The sequence below is a fragment of the Paralichthys olivaceus genome, chromosome 14 (genome assembly GCF_024713975.1).
Source record: "Paralichthys olivaceus isolate ysfri-2021 chromosome 14, ASM2471397v2, whole genome shotgun sequence".
Lineage (NCBI taxonomy): Eukaryota > Metazoa > Chordata > Actinopteri > Pleuronectiformes > Paralichthyidae > Paralichthys > Paralichthys olivaceus.
Genome location: NC_091106.1, coordinates 9,886,965 through 9,904,046, shown reverse-complemented (window position 1 = coordinate 9,904,046; position 17,082 = coordinate 9,886,965). Strand labels below are relative to the sequence as shown.

Genomic DNA, 17,082 nt, shown 5'->3' with positions numbered 1-17,082 from the left:
ATTTCACATAACAGTAGCATGACTTCTCGCAGAATGCATGCTTGCATTCTTTAGTCAATAATTACCTCCCACAGAATGCATGCCCAGATTGTTTAGCCTATAATTTTAGAGGTCAGCAGCATGCTTGCTGCTAAACATAGATATTTCACATAACAGAAGCATGTCCTCTTGCAGAGTGCATGCCCACATCCTTTATATAATTTTAGAGGTCAGCAGCATGCTCGCTGCTACACAGATATTTCACATAACAGTAGAATTACTTCTCGCAGAATGCATGCCTGCATTCTTTAGTAATAATTGTAGAGGTCTGCAGCATGCTTGCTGCTACACAGATATTTCACATAACAGTAGTATGCCCTCTCACAGGATGCAAGCTAACAATAAGCATGCAGGTCAAGGTATCCAATCTTAAACTGCAGCAGAAGGATTTATAATTGTAATAGATGACAAATTGTTATAAATGACAGACAATAATAATAATAATAATACTAGTAGTACTAATAATAATAACAATAACTGTGCGTATTCTATATACATCTAGTATATGGATAAAATGCAGGTTAAATTAAATTAGAAGTGAAAGAAGGACATTCGCAGAAATGCAGTTACAAAAGGTATTTTATATTGTTTGCATTTACATTGAATTAAAAACAATTAGTCTGCACATCCTAAATTGGCTCCATTGTGTCATTCAGTAGAATACATTTCCTTACAATTTCATATATACAAGTGAAAAATATGGACATCTAGTTTCTTTTAGTTCAAATTACATTAAAATGTTAAATTTAATCCATGAGGAGAAATACAGATAAAACAAGGAACAGAATGCACACGATTAGAGTGTGCAGTTTATGCTATATTATTACGATACAGATACTGTAACTTCTGCAGGTTATAGATTTAATATATATCATAAAATAACTGCCCAACAAATGACTGCCCAAAAAAACCCCTCAGCAAACAGTGTGGATTGTCGTGTTGTTGTTTTCATTCACGGACATTTTCTATACAATATGTACAGTGGACTCAACTTATAGAGTACAGGCCTCAACCTGTGGTGAGGTCTGCTCACCCTCACTCTGTTTATAAACTCAGTAATTCTTTTCAAACACAGTGGATTAACCTCATGAGTGTAACGTGCTTGGCCATGTAAAAGGCTTATGTGGATTTGCGGCGTGTGAGAAGTGTTTCCTCGCCACCTCCCAAGTTATCCTGCACTGCTCGTCAGATGCTTGATTGACAGGTGGAGGGGCTGATGATGTAACGACACCCTGACTGAACTCTTGGTGCCATATTTAGTCATAGTGGCATCTCCTGCAGCACAAGCTCTGCTGGAATAACTTTGGCATGTGGGTACGTAGGTAAGAAAAGAGACAACAGACTCGGCAGAAATGTGACTTGAAAAGTGAAAAGTCAATGAGATTCTCGAGCCTATTGGTTCAACTGTTCATTAAGCAAATGAACTAAAAGAACTAGAACAGTATCTCTCCCCTCTTTAATGTAAGAGGCAAATAATAAATTAGCTCTGCCTGTTATTTCAGCACTTCCCTCAGGATCCTCTACTTATTGGCTTAGCGAAATCCACTGAAAGTCGCATCTACTTGAGCACCGCTTAATGGATTCAATCCAACACGGTGCGTATAATCCACACAGTCACACCTAGCACCTCAAGCTCTTCAGCAACTCCAGGATGTCAGTGTTTACGTTGAGTGGAGTGAAGTGGTGGAAAGTAGGACGAGAAGTGTAGCATCAAATTGCACAGCGTTATTCGGCTTTTTGGGGGGGGGGGGGGCTGACTGAGAACAACAGTGGTCGGCGTCGAGACTTTCAGGTGGATACTTGTAGGCACGATGAAGTTGTGCCGAAACATCTACTTGAAAAAGCAGAGGAACAACAGAGGCAGGAGCAGCAGCAGGTAGTTGAGTCCTGGCAGCGGAGAGGCGAAGCTTGTCACATTGCAGTCGTTGCTGTAGCAGCAGTGGACTCTGACGCCTGGTGCCCTGTAGCCCTGGCTGTTGGCCTGACTGCAAAAAGACTTGTAGGAGCATGACTTCATCACCCCACCTGACAAACACACAGGAATAGAAGTCAGGTACACTGGTTTAGGATCCGTCTCACACAGGACATATACAGTATATATAGATATAGATGTATAGATATATATGAGTTATATGGGCTATGACACTTTATGTGAGGAAACTAGTGCATCTACGTAATGTATGTGTCCATGCAAATGATGGTTGCTGCCGTTGCCATACTTTTTCAATATTGTATGTAAAACTTCTGTGTTGTGCAGGTTTAAATTAGGAAAAAGCTTAATTTAATGAGGAGGAATTGAACACATGGTGTCCTAAAAAAACAAAGCTCTTCATTCTCTTAAAAGCCTCAGACCCCCTGCTGACTGGGACTTGTCTCCAGACAGCAGCAGCCTGTCTTCCATTAAATTAAACACACACACACACACACACATGCTGATACAAATACAGTTTTAACAGTTATAATTGTTGGTATAGAAAAGACAAACTAGTAAAAGAAAAGGCTACTACACTGTCAAGGTTGGACTCACTGTCATGGCCCACCACCACAGCACAGGCGTCAGAGTAGCTGGGACACGATTTGGAGCCTTGTCGGTTGCAGTCCTCGTTGTTGGAGCCCATACAGGTAAAACATTGCAAAGCCTCACCTGACAAACACAGAGGAGAGATGTTTGCTAATGCACACACAGATGCATGATACACAAAGAAGAGTAGAACAACAACTCAGAGATCTCTTGAATATAGTTTGGTCCTGGTGGAGTGGAGATGTATGGCTCTATCTTTTTCTTTATCAGAAGTCTGCTTTTAAATGGGCATAGGGAATAATGGTGTTATATGGAGCTATATCATTTTTATTTCAAAAAAATATATTATTCAACATTCATTTTGAAAAGTTTCAGCGCATTTTAATAATACAGCGATTATACTGATAAATGTCACCATAATCGTGTGACAGCATTTTCAAACTGTTTCATCTCTGCTCTCATACTGACTTAATCATATTGCTTCAATTGATGGGATTGTTTGTGATCCTTTATGATGCAGTATTTTCCTCTGAATATTTCACAGACAGAATAAGAAATTTCTGGTATTTGATGTCTTGACTTATTCTTTCAGTTTCTGCTGCTACATTTGTCCTTTAAGACGCTATATTTAGACTCTGGTAAATCTTGAGACAGCTACCTACAGCTGCTCTAGTGTGGTAAAGACTGCATTACACTGTGGCACACTTAAACTAACTCAGTCCCATTTATCATCAATTCAGGGCCTGGGATTTATGCCCTTTAAAAACACCACAGTTGTTGTAAATCACACCTTACAATGACAGTAAAGTGAAGACAAAGCATTAATTACTCCCTTTTGTTTTCTCAAAAAAAGCAAATAGTTAAACGGTCACCCTCAGATTTAAAAACACATGTTCCTAACCTTCAGCTAAAGCTTGAGGAGTCCACTTTAGCACATAAAACACTTAAATGTCTCTGTAAAGCTCTTCAGAGGAAGGAGTGGTTGTTCGAGGACAAGCTGACCTTTTAAATATCACTTTAACGCTTCCTTTTGAAAACCTCTTTCGCTCTCCTAAATTCTAAAATGGCCCTTCAGAAACTGCCTTCAATGCAGAGTCCTAAGAGGATCGAACAGAGCTGGACTTAGAGGAATCACAGAAAGACTCAAACATTCTTTTGCAGCAGCACATCTTTTGTTTAGTTGAATCAAAATAACCTCCTTCGATCCTGACTGTGCCCTTTTATCATTCAGTTGTGATGGCGGGAGGACGAGAAAGTTGCACAAAGTGTTGTTTCCTTACAGTTACAGACCAGAGAGTTGACATTTTCCAAAATTTTAAAAAGTGTAGAAATGTCAGCCTTTTAACTGACAAAAACACACACAACTTAAGAAGTAAAACAATGACAATGACAGCAAACCACAATTTCTTGCTTGAATTTGAATAGCTGGTCTATTTTTGTCACTGGTCGTGTGCTCCTCTGTGTGTTGACATGCCATATAAATATCCCCTGCTGTTTGTTGTTGACCCCAATCTATCCCCACAGCACAGCCGCTCCATACACATGCTTTAAGTATTAGCCGGCAGGCCTATTAAGAGATTAACTGCTGGGGGATTGCATGCTTGCTACAGGAGAGGATGACAGTTGGGAGGGCGGCAAAAAGCTGGATAATTATCATGGAAATTAACAACAATTAGCAGACTTGGCATGAATAAAGAGTCATCATAAGGTCTTACGCTGGTATCTACTTATTAGGTTGAGAAAACATGTCAGGGATGTTCGGCGTAATAAAGAAATGCAGTGTTGTTGTGTCATCTCTTGTTCTGATGTCTGAAAGCACAGTCTTTGTGGACAGTTAGCAGGTTCGTGCCTCTTACAGAAAACAATTAGTAAAAACTATTCTTGGAAGTTCCACAGAGACAAATGAGAAAATTGTCTGAAGTGAGACACCAACCAATCTCAAATCAAAGGTTGACAGATGATCCAATAGGAGGAAAGGATAGTTAGAAGAAATAGAATGCTGGGAAATAGAAAATAAAGTCCTTACTGTTGGTTAATAGCAGGACCAGGGTAAGCAGGAGCAGCGGACAGTACTGGACAGCTCTCATGGTGCCGGTGGTCCTTGGTCCTTCTGTGAAAAGAAGCTTGTTTGCTCCTAAAGCCCCCTGAGCTTAATCCGGGCTATCTAATGAGCCAATATCCCCAAATGCACTGACCAGCAGACAAGCAGCCCCTCCACTGGGGCCCACAACTCCTGTGTACACAGTGTCAGTGGTGGCTTCTTCAGTCATAGACGTGCACTGGAACACATCCTGCACCTTTCACCTCACTTATCTTCACTTGATGTGGCCACACCCATCCAGAATGTGGATCTTCCCTTTCCTGTCCCTGTTTCTACCTGCAGCCCAGCCCTAACACTCCATTCCCCTGATCATCAGGTGTAGATTTGTCCTCTGTTGTACATTTGTTTGTGTGAGATCTGTATTCAAGAACATTTTGCTGCTGCTTACGTAGATTTGACGTTTTTTACATATAGGGATGGAGTCCATGTAAATGTTGTAGCTACTTCAGTTGGACCTTTGGAAAGAGGAACTCTGTATTTAGAGTAAGAGGTTATAATACAAATCTGCGGTTGCAAGAATTGCAGTGAATAATTATAAGTTGGGTGTCATCTGTCCAAATGACATTGATTGTCTATATATTTTAGAGTAGTAGCTGTCAGGATACAACACTGCTGTATTTGTCAAAAGGTTTATTTATATTGCAATAATCTAAAGCTGTTTCCAACTGTTTCTTGTCTTCATTGCGGAGCACTAATGCTCTAAATATGGTAATATGGTTCAACATATGTTATTTCTAACTTATTTTGAACACTATTACTATTAATAGATATTATATTAAAGTAGAAATCCTGTCAGTATTTTTTTTCATCAAGATTCAAACAAAAAACTCAAAAAGGAAAATTTATGATGCATCAGTGCATCATTTACACATCAGCAAGATCACCTGTGCTTGTGTTTATTTTGTCCTCTGACACTGACAGGAAGCAGCACATCCTCAAATAATTATACTCACATCTAAACCCTGATTTATAAATGGTTGTGCCAGATCAACTAAACTAATTTCCACCAGATTTCCAGCTAAACACAAATGCAGGAAAACAAATTGAGCCACTGAGTGTGATTTTCTACATGCAGACCCATTTGAAGTTAGTGAGAAAACATGCTGTGCAGGTAAAGCAGTAGAGTGAACCCAGTGTGCTGTATTGCCATCTTTTATTGCACTTTGTAAGCAGACGCTGTACAGTAGCTGTGCAGAGAAGTTATTCCTCAGTGTGACACAACGACCATAGCAGGATGAGGACATATCCATCCAAAATTAAATTACTCCTTGTCACAACTGAATACAGTCATGATTATTTTGCCTCATATCAAAATAAAATCAAAAAATAAAGTCCCAACGATTTCGTCGAGAAAGCTATGACAAGTATGACAAATATCTACAAGGTTACATGAGGAAAAGCGCACTGAGGATAACTATCAAAAATGCAGATACTTGGAATTTCCTATGGTATATACAAACATTAACATTTCTCTCTCACATGCAGGAAGCTACTGTGATAGTTTGAGTTCTCTTCAGGGTTTATCAACATGTTATGAATGAATCTAACTCTCTGATACTCTTTTTCAAAGTCTATCTTTGAGACGACAACAGGAGCGGGTAAACAGTCTTCTCCCTCAATGGCTGTCATGGCAACAAAATTAAAGATAATTTCACCCACAAACAATGCTCTCACTCTCTCATCCACACACACACACACACACACACACACACACACTCATTAGTGATATGGTACATTTTCTAAATCTTTAAACCAGACCTCTGTTACAGTACGATACGCTGACACATCAAAACAATGTACAGAGTGATTTAGAGGAAGCCATTCCTGTGGATCCTGTGTAGACAAAGTCAGTAGGTAATAAAATCGGCAAAACCACTCAGGGCTAATCTCTGCATTAGTCCTTGGTGGAGTGATAAATAAAACTGATCTGCTTCCTTTCTAAGTAGTTTTTACACAGCATCTTGTCTTCTCTTTGAGACTTGGACCGGGTGTGACGCAGCTGCTAACTCTTCCCCATCTTAGCGATGAGCTCGTCACAAATCTTTGTCAGCTCCTCGATCTCTTTGTTCTGAAAAACAAGAGTCAATATTACAGTGTATATACTTAAGCCCCTTTTCCACTGGTCAACTAACACATGCCAACATTTGGCTTTTTTCTGAAATGGGAATGGATTTAATCTGCATTCACTTCCAGGTCAAATGACTGCAGTAGACACAGGTTTTTATTGGCTCTGATTGACCTGACACGTGATGAAAACGCTAATTTGGCAAGACAGCAAGGTGAGGGAACGTCTCAGTTTTCAGGGCATTTGTGAAGTTGAACGTGACACACGGATAAAAAACAAAAAACAGAAAGGTTAAGTCCTCCACTGGCGATGGGAAAGCAGTCAATCTCCCTTTTTTTGTTTACTCACATTTAAATAACTCATTTCCTTTTTTACTGCATCTCACCACTGACCTTTTGCTCTAAAGTGCGCTCCAGAGAGTCCACTTTCATCTGCTCCTTCCTCAGACTGGCCTGGTGGGCGGCCTGCTCCTGCTTGGACTTGGCTCGCACATGAGCTATGTCTGAATTGGCCCTGGAAACACACAAGTCACACAATGAGAATCAAGTCACCTCTGCGTAGCTCCCATAAGCTTGGGAAGTCTTGTGAAAGCACAGCCAGCTAATTACATTGGCCTGTATCCCAGCATATTTCAATTGGACAGTGAGTTACTGTGTAATTAGTGTATTGTGGTGATATCCCTTTGGGGGAAAATGCAGTCATAGAAGAGAGAACATCAAATAATGAGAGTATGCTTAAGCTCACTTGTCTAGTTTCTCCTCTGCATGAATCTTCAGGGCCTGATAGCGCTGTTCCTCCTTACGGACTCTGGACAGATACTCCTGAGCGCACTTCTTCAGAACCTCTTCATTCTGAAATGGAGTGAGAAGTAGTTGCTTTTAATCTCTAGTCATAATGAAAAACTTTAGATGACAAATGCCTGCGTTTAGTGAATGATTAATTAGTCAGTATAAGTCACCTTGCGGAAGCCCTCCAGCACATCTTTCATCTTTTCGTAACGACGGAAGAGGTCAGCCAGGGACTTTTCCACGGAGTTGAGGTCAGCCAGGGCCTGGTCCTTCTCCACGATCAGTTGCTGGATGGTGTGGTGGGAGAGAGACTTCTCTTTCTGGTCATCCTCTGATGGATACACACAAACATACTGTACATCAGATCATGAGTCTGCAGTATGTGCTGAACAGTCTTCTGTACTAGTGGGCATGTGGAGGGTTTAAAGACCCCCAGCAACACACATTTGTACAAGCAAATGTTTTAAAAGACTATAGCTGTGTCTGAATTCAAGCTTCATCCTTCAGAGGCTGCATTTGAAGCCTCATTGCTCGAGAGCAGCATGACTAGGCTGTCCCACTTCAAAGGCTCCTTCACACTCACCTGACAAATACGTCCTTCCATCCTTGAGAAACAAAGAATTTAACATGTGGATCCTTCCTAGGCTGATCTCGGGATTCTTTGTGCTTTAGTGATAAAACCTTTTATGAAGAGGTAATGGGTGGAGTTGAGGCACCAGTAAGCAACGAGATGTCCCAAAAAAACCAAGGGGCATTAAAACTTTCTCATGTCCAACTTCAGCTCTGTTGCTAGGCAACAGCAATAAAGGCAGGACAAGCTGGTGACAGAAATCCTCTGTGGACCAGACTGTCTCATTTCAGTTCTGCCTTATCAGTCCACACAACCCACGAAGGAGGCAGTCTTTGAGGGCTGGGTAGCCTGCGATCTCTGAAGGATGCATGCCCTGACACAGACACAGTCTATATATTAGAATGGATTTGTATTCGTATGAGTTAATATCACTATATACTACACTACATGTGTATTTCTGATAAACCAGTGTAGCATGCAAACAAAAACACATAACAATGGAAAAAATAAAGAGACTTGGAAACCATAGAGGAACCATAGCGGCCTCTGGTTTGCTTTTCTTTGAGTTCAGTATAATGTGACAAAGCTTCAACAGTATCTTGACCCCATCCAAGCATTCCCTATCCTTTCCTCTTACAAACTTATTTTACCAGCCTGCTTAACTCACTAATTCTATGAATGACGCAACCCTCCATATCACAGAAACAAGGTGCAGATGTGCACGTAAAGGTTTCCAGTAGGTACGATGTTGCACTGAATATCAACAATTAAAAATCCCATTAAAGGCAGCTGAATAGAAACTGACAAACAATTCTGTCCTTGTTCAATATACAATGTCTCAAAATACAGGATGAAACACAACAACATGGACAAACAGTTGCCATTGGATGTAATGAAAAAGTGAGCACATCTGCGCCCCTTCTTTGACGGACGGATGGAGAGACGTGAGCTGACACAAAAAGAAGTGAAGGACGAGTCCTTATTACTCACCTGGCATGCCTGTCAGTGTTATCAAACAGTAAGGGGCAAAGATGGGAGCAGAACAGAAAAGAAGGGACTGTGTTAAGTCAAGCTGGGAGGGCAAGACACGTGAAAGAGCCGAGTGTTAGACACAGGCAGAGACAGGTTGTTCCTTTTTTGTGCTTTAATGAGAATAAGAAATAAAATTATACAGCAGCGAAAAAGCAAAATCTCTAAAAATGTCCAGGGGTGGTGGAGAGGATGTAGGTGAGGGCAGTAATGATGCAGAGACTCGGCCCGAGGTGGAATTTACTGCGTCCAGAGAAGCTGGACACGAGTGAGCAAAGGTGAGAGCATGGCCGAGACCAAAGCTACAGGGTTCAGATCATATCCATCAAACATGAGAAAGCAGGCACATAGCAAAGATAGATTGTTTCAGCGCATTTAACTCTGCGCTCTGAAGTCAGTGTATTCGGAAACCTAAAGTCCTTCTTTGTTTTTGCTCGGTTTGCAAATCAAACATGTGCAGCACAAAGTGGTGGCAGAGGCTGGGGACCAAAAGTAATTAATTGAAAATAAAAGTCAGAGGGAACAGCAACCATGTGACCAGAACTTTGTTCATGTAAACCTGTATTTAGAAATGAACTCACCAATCATCTGTGCAATTGTCTTCTCATACTCTGCAACAATTCTCCTATGGATGAGAAAATTTAGATCATCAGAATATGGATAGATTTAGATCAGTATAAATATACATGTCTCTAAAACAACCTTAGAGTGTGGAATTTATATATTTGCCTGCACCAGTGAACACAGACATTTGTTTATAGAGCTTCCTTTCAGCCCTTACCAAGATTATCAAATGAAAACACGTGGCTGGGATTGGGTGGACAGTTTTACCAGTTTCCACCTGAATCTAACTGTTGGAAGCTTCCCTGCCCTCCGAGTGGAGCAGCAGGGCCCAGTGAGAAGCCTTGTTTTGGTAAAAGCAGGTTACCAGAGGTAAGAGGATTGATTAGCTATGCCTTGCCCTTAGGCATTTAGCTCCTCCTTATCCTGAGCCCAATAAGTCAAATGAAGTAAGCTCTCTCTTATCCACACTAACTGATCTGTGGCCAGCTGGACCCACACCCACCACCTGCTGGCAGAGAACATGGTGTCAGTGCCACATATATCTCCATCTCTACGGGCCCCTATTAGCAGCCATTTGTCCGATATAGATTGATCGTTTATGGATGTAAACACGATTCAGGTTAATCCCAGTTTTGCGCTGCTGTCAATCAATCACTTGTAAATAATCCAAATGACAGTCACTTAAAGCCCCTTCATTTCCTTTTTAATGGAGATCTAACTTTTTAACCCAGGATATCAACCACATAAATGTTTCTCTTCTCCAGCACTATCACGAATGCAGATAATAAGGTAAAGTTCTTTGAAGAGCTCGCCACTCTGCTGTTAACCATGGCTTGGTCTGTCAGTTTAAGCATGATAAACCAATTGACTTGTTAAAGGCAGAGAATGGATAAAGACACTAAACATCATGACACTGCTGTAGAACAGAAGGTGTTAAACCCACACCCTGCAGTGTATGGGTGGGACCTGGCCGTGATTTAAGTGACGACAACCCGACGTGCTGCGTCTTACCTCATCTCCACCACTTCCTGTCGGCTGTCTTCATACTTTCTCTGCCACTCCAGCACTTCTTTCTCCTTCGTCACAATCTGAGGAGGAAAAGTGAATCATGAAGTACAGAGTGTTATATTAAATCTATAAACAGACTTCTAGGATAAAAGAAATAGTTTTGTGGCACCTCTTCTCGTGCAATTCCCAACGAGTGGTCCAGATCCCGGGGCAGGTGGGGACTCTCCCCTTCGATGTAGTTGGTAGTGGCAGTCCTAGAGTACAGCGAGTTCTTCGACACAGCACTCTCCACTGGAGACGACGTGTCTCTGTGCTGCTTCCAGGAACCAAGGGAGAGGATGGAGAGGAAAGGAAACATAACCATTAACAAACCAGACGGAGCTACAGACAGGGCATCCTCACCCTCAGGGCCGACACGCACATTCTCAACTAGATTACTGGACCAAACCGCAAGGCAGTATCAAACGATATTAAAATGTACCACGCAGCAAAAAAAATTAATATGTAAATGAGGCAGGGTAGTGATGCTCCTGAAGACTTGGTCAGCTGCCACATGATTGGATGAGACAGTCTTCATAGCCACAGTATTAGCCAAGTGATTGGCTGATGCTGCCCTCCGCCGAGCAGTCATGATCTCCTGCTCGTTGCGGGAGCTGGAATGTGACTGGGGGGGTCGAGGCAAGGCTGAGGGGAAGGAAGGTAGCAGCTGATACAGCAAGGACTGCATCATATAGAGGAGGGAAGTGGGGTAGAAAACTGGGCAGCATGGGAAATAGATGTTAGTCTCATGTTAAAGCATTCAGCACCATGCTACACTGTTCTTACCTGTTGGCAGATAGATTGTGGTGTGAGCTGAACTAGAAAATTCCCAGGATTTACCCTTAAAAATCAATTTCAACATAGCTTTAAATTGCATTGAAAGTCGCAACAAACCAAAGTATATATGTACATTTTGATGTGACCATCGCAACTTAGGACAATACTCTCCCGACAACAGCTCCAATCAAACAAAACACTGAGCCAAAAACACAATCCTAATTCTAAAGTCATTTCTGGCCCTTGAAACTCTGTTTGCTGCTCTGAAAGAGATTTAGTCATCCTTGGGAGAGCCGGATTACGGAAGGATTTGATTAAATGGTCGAGGCTCACGGGGGACAAGGAGACCGAGACTAATTCGTAGAAAAGAGAGTGAAGTGTTTGGTCTGGCTGCAGCAATAATTCCTTTATTCCACCGGAGGTAAAAGCTGGTCAAGTTCAGGTAACCATGGACCTCTTTTTGCTTTTAGTGAGGTATTAGGCTTATTCTCCCAGTTCAGTGAGGTTTTAAAAAGAAAATTCAAGTTGCATTAAATTGCTGTCCTACAGAGACAATCCCCAAGAAGTATCTGGGGCAAAGTGAGCAATTGTGCTTTGGTGGTGCCATTAAGTAATTGCCACACAACTTAACAGTATTCGGCCCCCAGGGCAGTTGCCCACTTTGCCTAATTGGTAGATCAGCCTTGTACAAAAAGCACCCATCATTTCCACATCACCCTAAATCATCATGTCTAATAAACTGCCAACATTTATCTTCGCTTTGGGAATGATACAGACAAAAAAAATCACTTAAGATGACTTAAAGTAAATCTACTTGCTATGAACCAAACGTGTAAATTTAAGACACAAGTTGGAGCAACATTAGGTTATCCAGCAAAGTTTCAGGAGCTGGACCACACCTCAACCACACATCTTCCACCATTTTATAAATGCCTTCCTAACACCCTCCCCCTCTTCCCTTCTCGCAGTCTGCACGCCTCCCCTCAAATCTATTCTCTCCAGGTTTCCTTTCTCCACTCTGTAGGATCCTTAGGGGGGTCGTTTTGTCGTACCCAAGTGGTACAGCAGATTCCCACTCAGAAGCTTCCCCACAACGCAACGAAGACCCGTGAATCCTTCAACCTCTCATCATCACATTGTTAATGGTGCTGTAATAGAATGAGGAAGACTACAAGGATGAATTTGCTGACGGACAAATTACAGCTATGGTAGAAGGTAAATGAAGGGAGACCTTAAGAAAGGTCTTTCTATATCTTCTGGGGTCTACAGGGGCTACAGTATACAGTGCAGTCTTTAGGAGTCTGGATGGTTGTTTTGGCTCTGGAATCCAGCAGAAGGATGGTAAAGTGCTGAATTTCAGTTCTAATATTAGGACATTTATATCTGTATAAGAGTTGTAGCCCTATCATTTGCATACACATCAACATACCTCTTTATAATTTATGTTAGACACTGTTTTCAATTTTAAAAAAAGTAAACACAATACATATATTAATGTATAAAACATTGTTATTTTGTTGATGTTGCTCTGTTACACAAGACATCTATTACACTTCTGTCTCTCCTGCGAGAGGGGTTGAGGGACAGAGCATGTAACACCTATGAAGCCAATCGGGATTAGTGAATATGGACTATACAAATAAAATATGAGTGATTGATTTATTGATTAAGGGCTGTGATCCCTGCTGTCAACACTTCACATCCAGTGTTCTTGTGCACTGAGCCAGACACAACTAAATCTAAGGACTGCACTGAACGTAGACAGATCACAGGGGAGTGATGTCACTCTTACTTTCAATAAAGGTGAACCGTTGATATTCCATCGCCGCGTGCTGGGTTTCTTGAGACGAGACTGTAAAATGTGTGGGACAAGAGCATGAGACAAGGAGGGAAAGAGGGCCGCGCCTGACCTGCTCCAACTGTATTGAGAGTTGTTCCACTGACTAGATGTTGCAGATTTACCACTGATCATTAAGCACAGAAGGAAAAAATAATATTTTCCTATGTCTAGACCTGTGCTTTTCAACCTAAACCAAATTACCCTCGTTGGCACCTACCCAGTGTTTGTTAGTGCTGTTAGTCTGGGAAAAAGAACCAAATCACAAAACAAGAATGTGACTGGGATTCAAGGTGATGATGATAGTAAAGCATCAAGAACTACATCTGTATGAGTCCATATACTTCCTCAGCTGCTGACATTAAGTCCAGGGTGAGACGTTCCCAGTCACGTTCATGCTCATGTAAGCCTGAACAGACAACATGGATGTTGCCCAGCATGCATAGTAAAGGCAAGGGACTGTCAAGGCACAGCACTCTGGTTTCCAAAGGAGTCAACCTGGAAGAGCTAGCTGCTAGTCGGGGATGGGAGTGGGACGCATTAAGCCATGTTAATAAGAGACTTTATATGTGGGGATTGAAGAGGTGGCAGGACTGCGGATGTGGTGGTGCAGCCGCCATGTTGATAAGGCCATGGGTTCAGTCACACTCAGAATGGTGTGTTTAGGGAGAGGGGTAGGCAGGCTGAGACACACTCATGCACACTCACACACACACACACACACACACACACACACACACACACACACACACACACACACACACACACACACACACAGCAGATGCTCAGGTGTGTGCCTCTTCACACACCTGCTGTTATGCAATCGCTCATTCAGGATGCAACTTTGCTCTGGCACAAACGCACTCACACATGTACACTCACACATACGGACATAGAGCAGGTGCAGGCTGACTCAGCGCAGTACCTGGGGGGTTACAGTGGAGAGGGAGGGGCTCTGAGAGATGTTTTTGGCTACCTGCAGAGCCTCTATCCTCAGGGCAGCAAGTACCAGCTCCTCCTGGGCCGCACTCAAGGGGGGGTTGGGAGGGGGTTGATGAAGTTCAAGGGTAAGGGAGGCAGAGGGTTGCGGCCCAAGGATGAGAGAGCAAAAGGGAAAACATATTGAAAGTTGAGCACACACACTTCCTGCTGTCTACACCATCGATCTTAAGCCAAAGTAAGGAGGAAAAAATGGGAAAAAGAATATGCAGGATGTGATAATGTGACACAATGGGAATAACAAAAACATACATCAGGGCCACGAGAGGTCATGTGTGGGCTGTCAACACACCTGTAGCTTTTGGGCGAATGCTGTGGGGTTGGTCTCGGCCAGGTCAGGCTCCAGGTACTGCAGGGGGTCGTCACACTCAGACAGCCTGTCTAACAGGGGCATGGCCGGGACAGGAGCAGGGGCCTCCATGGGGCCCTGGCTAGGGGACTAAAAAGGGCACCAGGAGGAGTGGGCAGAGGGCAGGGAGGAGGGCAGGGGTCAGCATGGCAAAGCAAAGCACTGAGTTTTTGTTTGAGTGGCAGCATTGGGGACTCAGTCACTGAGTTCAAGCTTGAAACTTTGTGTAGTGAAGTGGCATCAGTGACTCGGCTTTAATGAGAATCATTACGACTGGCGGAGGGCCAAGTCACGGCCTGCGATAAAGCATACTGTGGCTCTCTTAGTTGTGACTAAACAATGACATGGTGCGAATGTTATGAAATCAACATTGACAGATTCTCCTCACGTGATGGTGACGAGACACAGAAATTGCATATGTGACGATAAAGGTGTTTGACTCACCTGCTCATCCCTCTCTGTGCTCTGAGTTCGGCTGAGAGACTCGCTCTCTCTCTTCCTGCCTTTATCTACGGCAGAGCCCTCGGGTCCGGGCCGGGAGCTCAGTACCGGTGTCTTTATACCTGCTGATATCTGGGCCTCCATCTCCTCAAAGCTCCTGCACAGAATGAGAGGAAGAGAGAGCAGAGAAGAGAGAGGCTCATGACATGTAATGTACTGGGTTTGATGGATGAGAGTGTTAATTAAAAACATCATGAAGCTGTATGCATCATTGTGCAACCCAAATCATTGTGGTCAGACTAAAACTGCCCAGTACACCCTCCCGCACAGTGAACATACAACTTGTTGGATTGACAACCCGAAAACATAATGCTTCCGGCCCTTGGCTGTCATCAAGGCAAAAGCATGGAAACTACTAGTAGTACTTGTAGTAGTAGTAGTATGGGAAGTAGTAGTAGAAGTAGTAGAATGTACCCTGTGCAGGGGGAGCTGGGCTCAGATCCATGTGCACCCATGTTCTTGGTTAAGTTGTCAGATACTGAATCCAGATTCAGGTACAAAGATGGCTTCTTCACTGAGGGTGGCTACGAGACACACAATTCATTAAAACATTAACAAGCCAAACTCACACATTGCAAACAAAATCTCTGAAATATACCAAATACTCACAGGTGAAGAGGAGCCAATCTTCTCCATGTACTCAATTTCATAGTCTTGCACTGCCACAGAAAGACAAAACCAAATTTCAGATGCAGAGGAAGAAATGTAGAGACATGTTAGCCAGTGTTCAGCTGTGGACTGACAGGCTCAGAGGCTGAGGCAGCGTTCTCTGTTCTCACTTTCATCCGTGACCCAGCTGGGTGGAGTCACACAGCCTCTGGGAAGAGGTGGATCATCTAGAGGTCAGAGGGTAGCTGAGAACTGGGCCAGCAAGCATTTTGCAATTGTACAAGAAAAATCAATAATGTTGCCAGATGAATGAAGAGTAAATTGTCTGATTGTCGTACACAAGGGTTTATTCAAACATAAGCTCTAAATTTCTTGTCAGCCAAGCCTGTCTGTGGCATATTGTGATAGCTGATAGCGTTTGTTGGGACGCAGGTGGCTGAAGGTACAAACAGGGATCAAAGTCTGAGTGAACAGATCTCAGGACAGATGTTAATACCGGATCTTAACAGGGTAGAGGACAGCAATGGCTCACCTAGACTCTGATGAGGAAGCCTGTTCTCATTAACAAAGGATGTGAGGTCACACGGCTGAGGAAAGTCTTTGTCAGAGTTCAGTTCTGCATCCATGTCATGCAGGGTGGCCCACTTGTGATTGGTGGAGGAGGCCAGTTTCTCCTCATCAGTGGCGTGGTCGTCCTGTGGGTGGAGGGAGGAGGGCTCATCTGTGGACGTAAGATCCTGCAACACAAAAACAATGATATCCTCAGACGGAGGAGTAAATACGGTCAATATGTTTCAGGTCAGCATTAAGTACACACCTCTGATGTGTCAGACAGTGGTGATTTCTTTGGCGACCTCTTCACTCTGAAAGTATTACTGAGAAAAAGAAAATTGATTAAGATATACATTCGCTTAGTGTCTGCAGTCCACAGCTTTTGACTGATCTATATATTCTATGAATAATAATAATAATAATAAGTGTGACTCAAACATGTAAAGCCATAAACACTATCATCTATAAATAACATTTATGCTAAGAGCAGCTTTAACATGTGTAATAGAGCTACTTACTGTAGTGTATGTGAGGCTGAAATGACAGTGGCTGTGCACATACTGCCATATAGCACAGATACCAGATAGGAATGCATTTAGGGATGTAATAGGTTAGTTCGGACATAATGCAAACATAATGTATTACAATGGATTAACAGTTAGAGGTAGGTATTTAATGTGAACAGGAATTATCAATAACTGGTTGTATATCTTGGGATGACCTTGGATCCAGT

At 42.6% G+C, this 17,082-nt stretch overlaps 3 protein-coding genes across 20 annotated transcripts in view; 1 reads left to right on the top strand and 2 right to left on the bottom strand.

Annotated features, from left to right (window-relative positions):
* Positions 1–600: 600 nt before the first annotated feature.
* ly6pge (lymphocyte antigen 6 family member pge) lies at positions 601–5,143 on the bottom strand. 2 transcript variants are annotated; one of them, XM_069538807.1, is made up of 3 exons: positions 4,587–5,143; positions 2,549–2,683; positions 601–2,064 (listed from the first exon to the last, which is right to left on the bottom strand). In XM_069538807.1, exons 1-3 carry the CDS (start codon positions 4,645–4,647, stop codon positions 1,871–1,873), a joined length of 390 nt encoding a protein of 129 aa, XP_069394908.1. In that variant the 5' UTR covers positions 4,648–5,143; the 3' UTR covers positions 601–1,870. The 2 variants fall into 2 exon arrangements, with proteins under 2 accessions (XP_069394908.1, XP_019946877.1); XM_020091318.2 differs by having other exon boundaries at positions 2,567–2,683; positions 4,587–4,897.
* Positions 5,144–5,797: 654 nt separating this feature from the next.
* Positions 5,798–17,082, bottom strand: part of tacc2 (transforming, acidic coiled-coil containing protein 2) — a 49,732-nt gene continuing 38,447 nt past the window's right edge. For 8 of the 17 annotated variants that reach the window (XM_069538796.1, XM_069538797.1, XM_069538782.1 and 5 more), the window contains 15 exons: positions 16,868–16,909; positions 16,615–16,672; positions 16,330–16,534; positions 15,798–15,847; positions 15,603–15,712; positions 15,132–15,285; positions 14,631–14,777; positions 14,265–14,357; positions 10,856–10,999; positions 10,690–10,766; positions 9,696–9,739; positions 7,685–7,845; positions 7,471–7,577; positions 7,119–7,239; positions 5,798–6,729 (listed from right to left, as the gene is read on the bottom strand). In XM_069538796.1, the coding sequence (XP_069394897.1) occupies positions 6,664–6,729; positions 7,119–7,239; positions 7,471–7,577; positions 7,685–7,845; positions 9,696–9,739; positions 10,690–10,766; positions 10,856–10,999; positions 14,265–14,357; positions 14,631–14,777; positions 15,132–15,285; positions 15,603–15,712; positions 15,798–15,847; positions 16,330–16,534; positions 16,615–16,672; positions 16,868–16,909 (1,579 nt within the window). In that variant the 3' untranslated portion in view covers positions 5,798–6,663. Of the gene's footprint in view, positions 6,730–7,118; positions 7,240–7,470; positions 7,578–7,684; positions 7,846–9,695; positions 9,740–10,689; positions 10,767–10,855; positions 11,000–13,294; positions 13,355–14,264; positions 14,358–14,630; positions 14,778–15,131; positions 15,286–15,602; positions 15,713–15,797; positions 15,848–16,329; positions 16,535–16,614; positions 16,673–16,867; positions 16,910–17,082 lie in introns of all 17 variants that reach the window. The other 9 variants (XM_069538784.1, XM_069538787.1, XM_069538786.1 and 6 more) reach the window with 8 other exon arrangements.
* The window catches only part of mrpl14 (mitochondrial ribosomal protein L14), a 78,903-nt gene continuing 71,677 nt past the window's right edge, over positions 9,857–17,082 (top strand). Inside the window, exon 1 of the mRNA XM_069538806.1 lies at positions 9,857–9,861. The gene's annotated coding sequence lies outside the window, so the exon portion shown is untranslated. The remainder of the gene's footprint in view (positions 9,862–17,082) is intronic.

Bases quoted from the DNA above. Each gene is read 5' to 3' on its own strand.
- ly6pge (XM_069538807.1), bottom strand. From the start codon at position 4,647: ATGAGAGCTGTCCAGTACTGTCCGCTGCTCCTGCTTACCCTGGTCCTG. The intron at 2,684-4,586 runs GTAAGGACTTTA...TGTGTTTGTCAG, and splicing joins GGTCCTGCTATTAACCAACA to GTGAGGCTTTGCAATGTTTT. The intron at 2,065-2,548 runs GTGTAGTAGCCT...TGTGTTTGTCAG, and splicing joins CAGTGAGTCCAACCTTGACA to GTGGGGTGATGAAGTCATGC.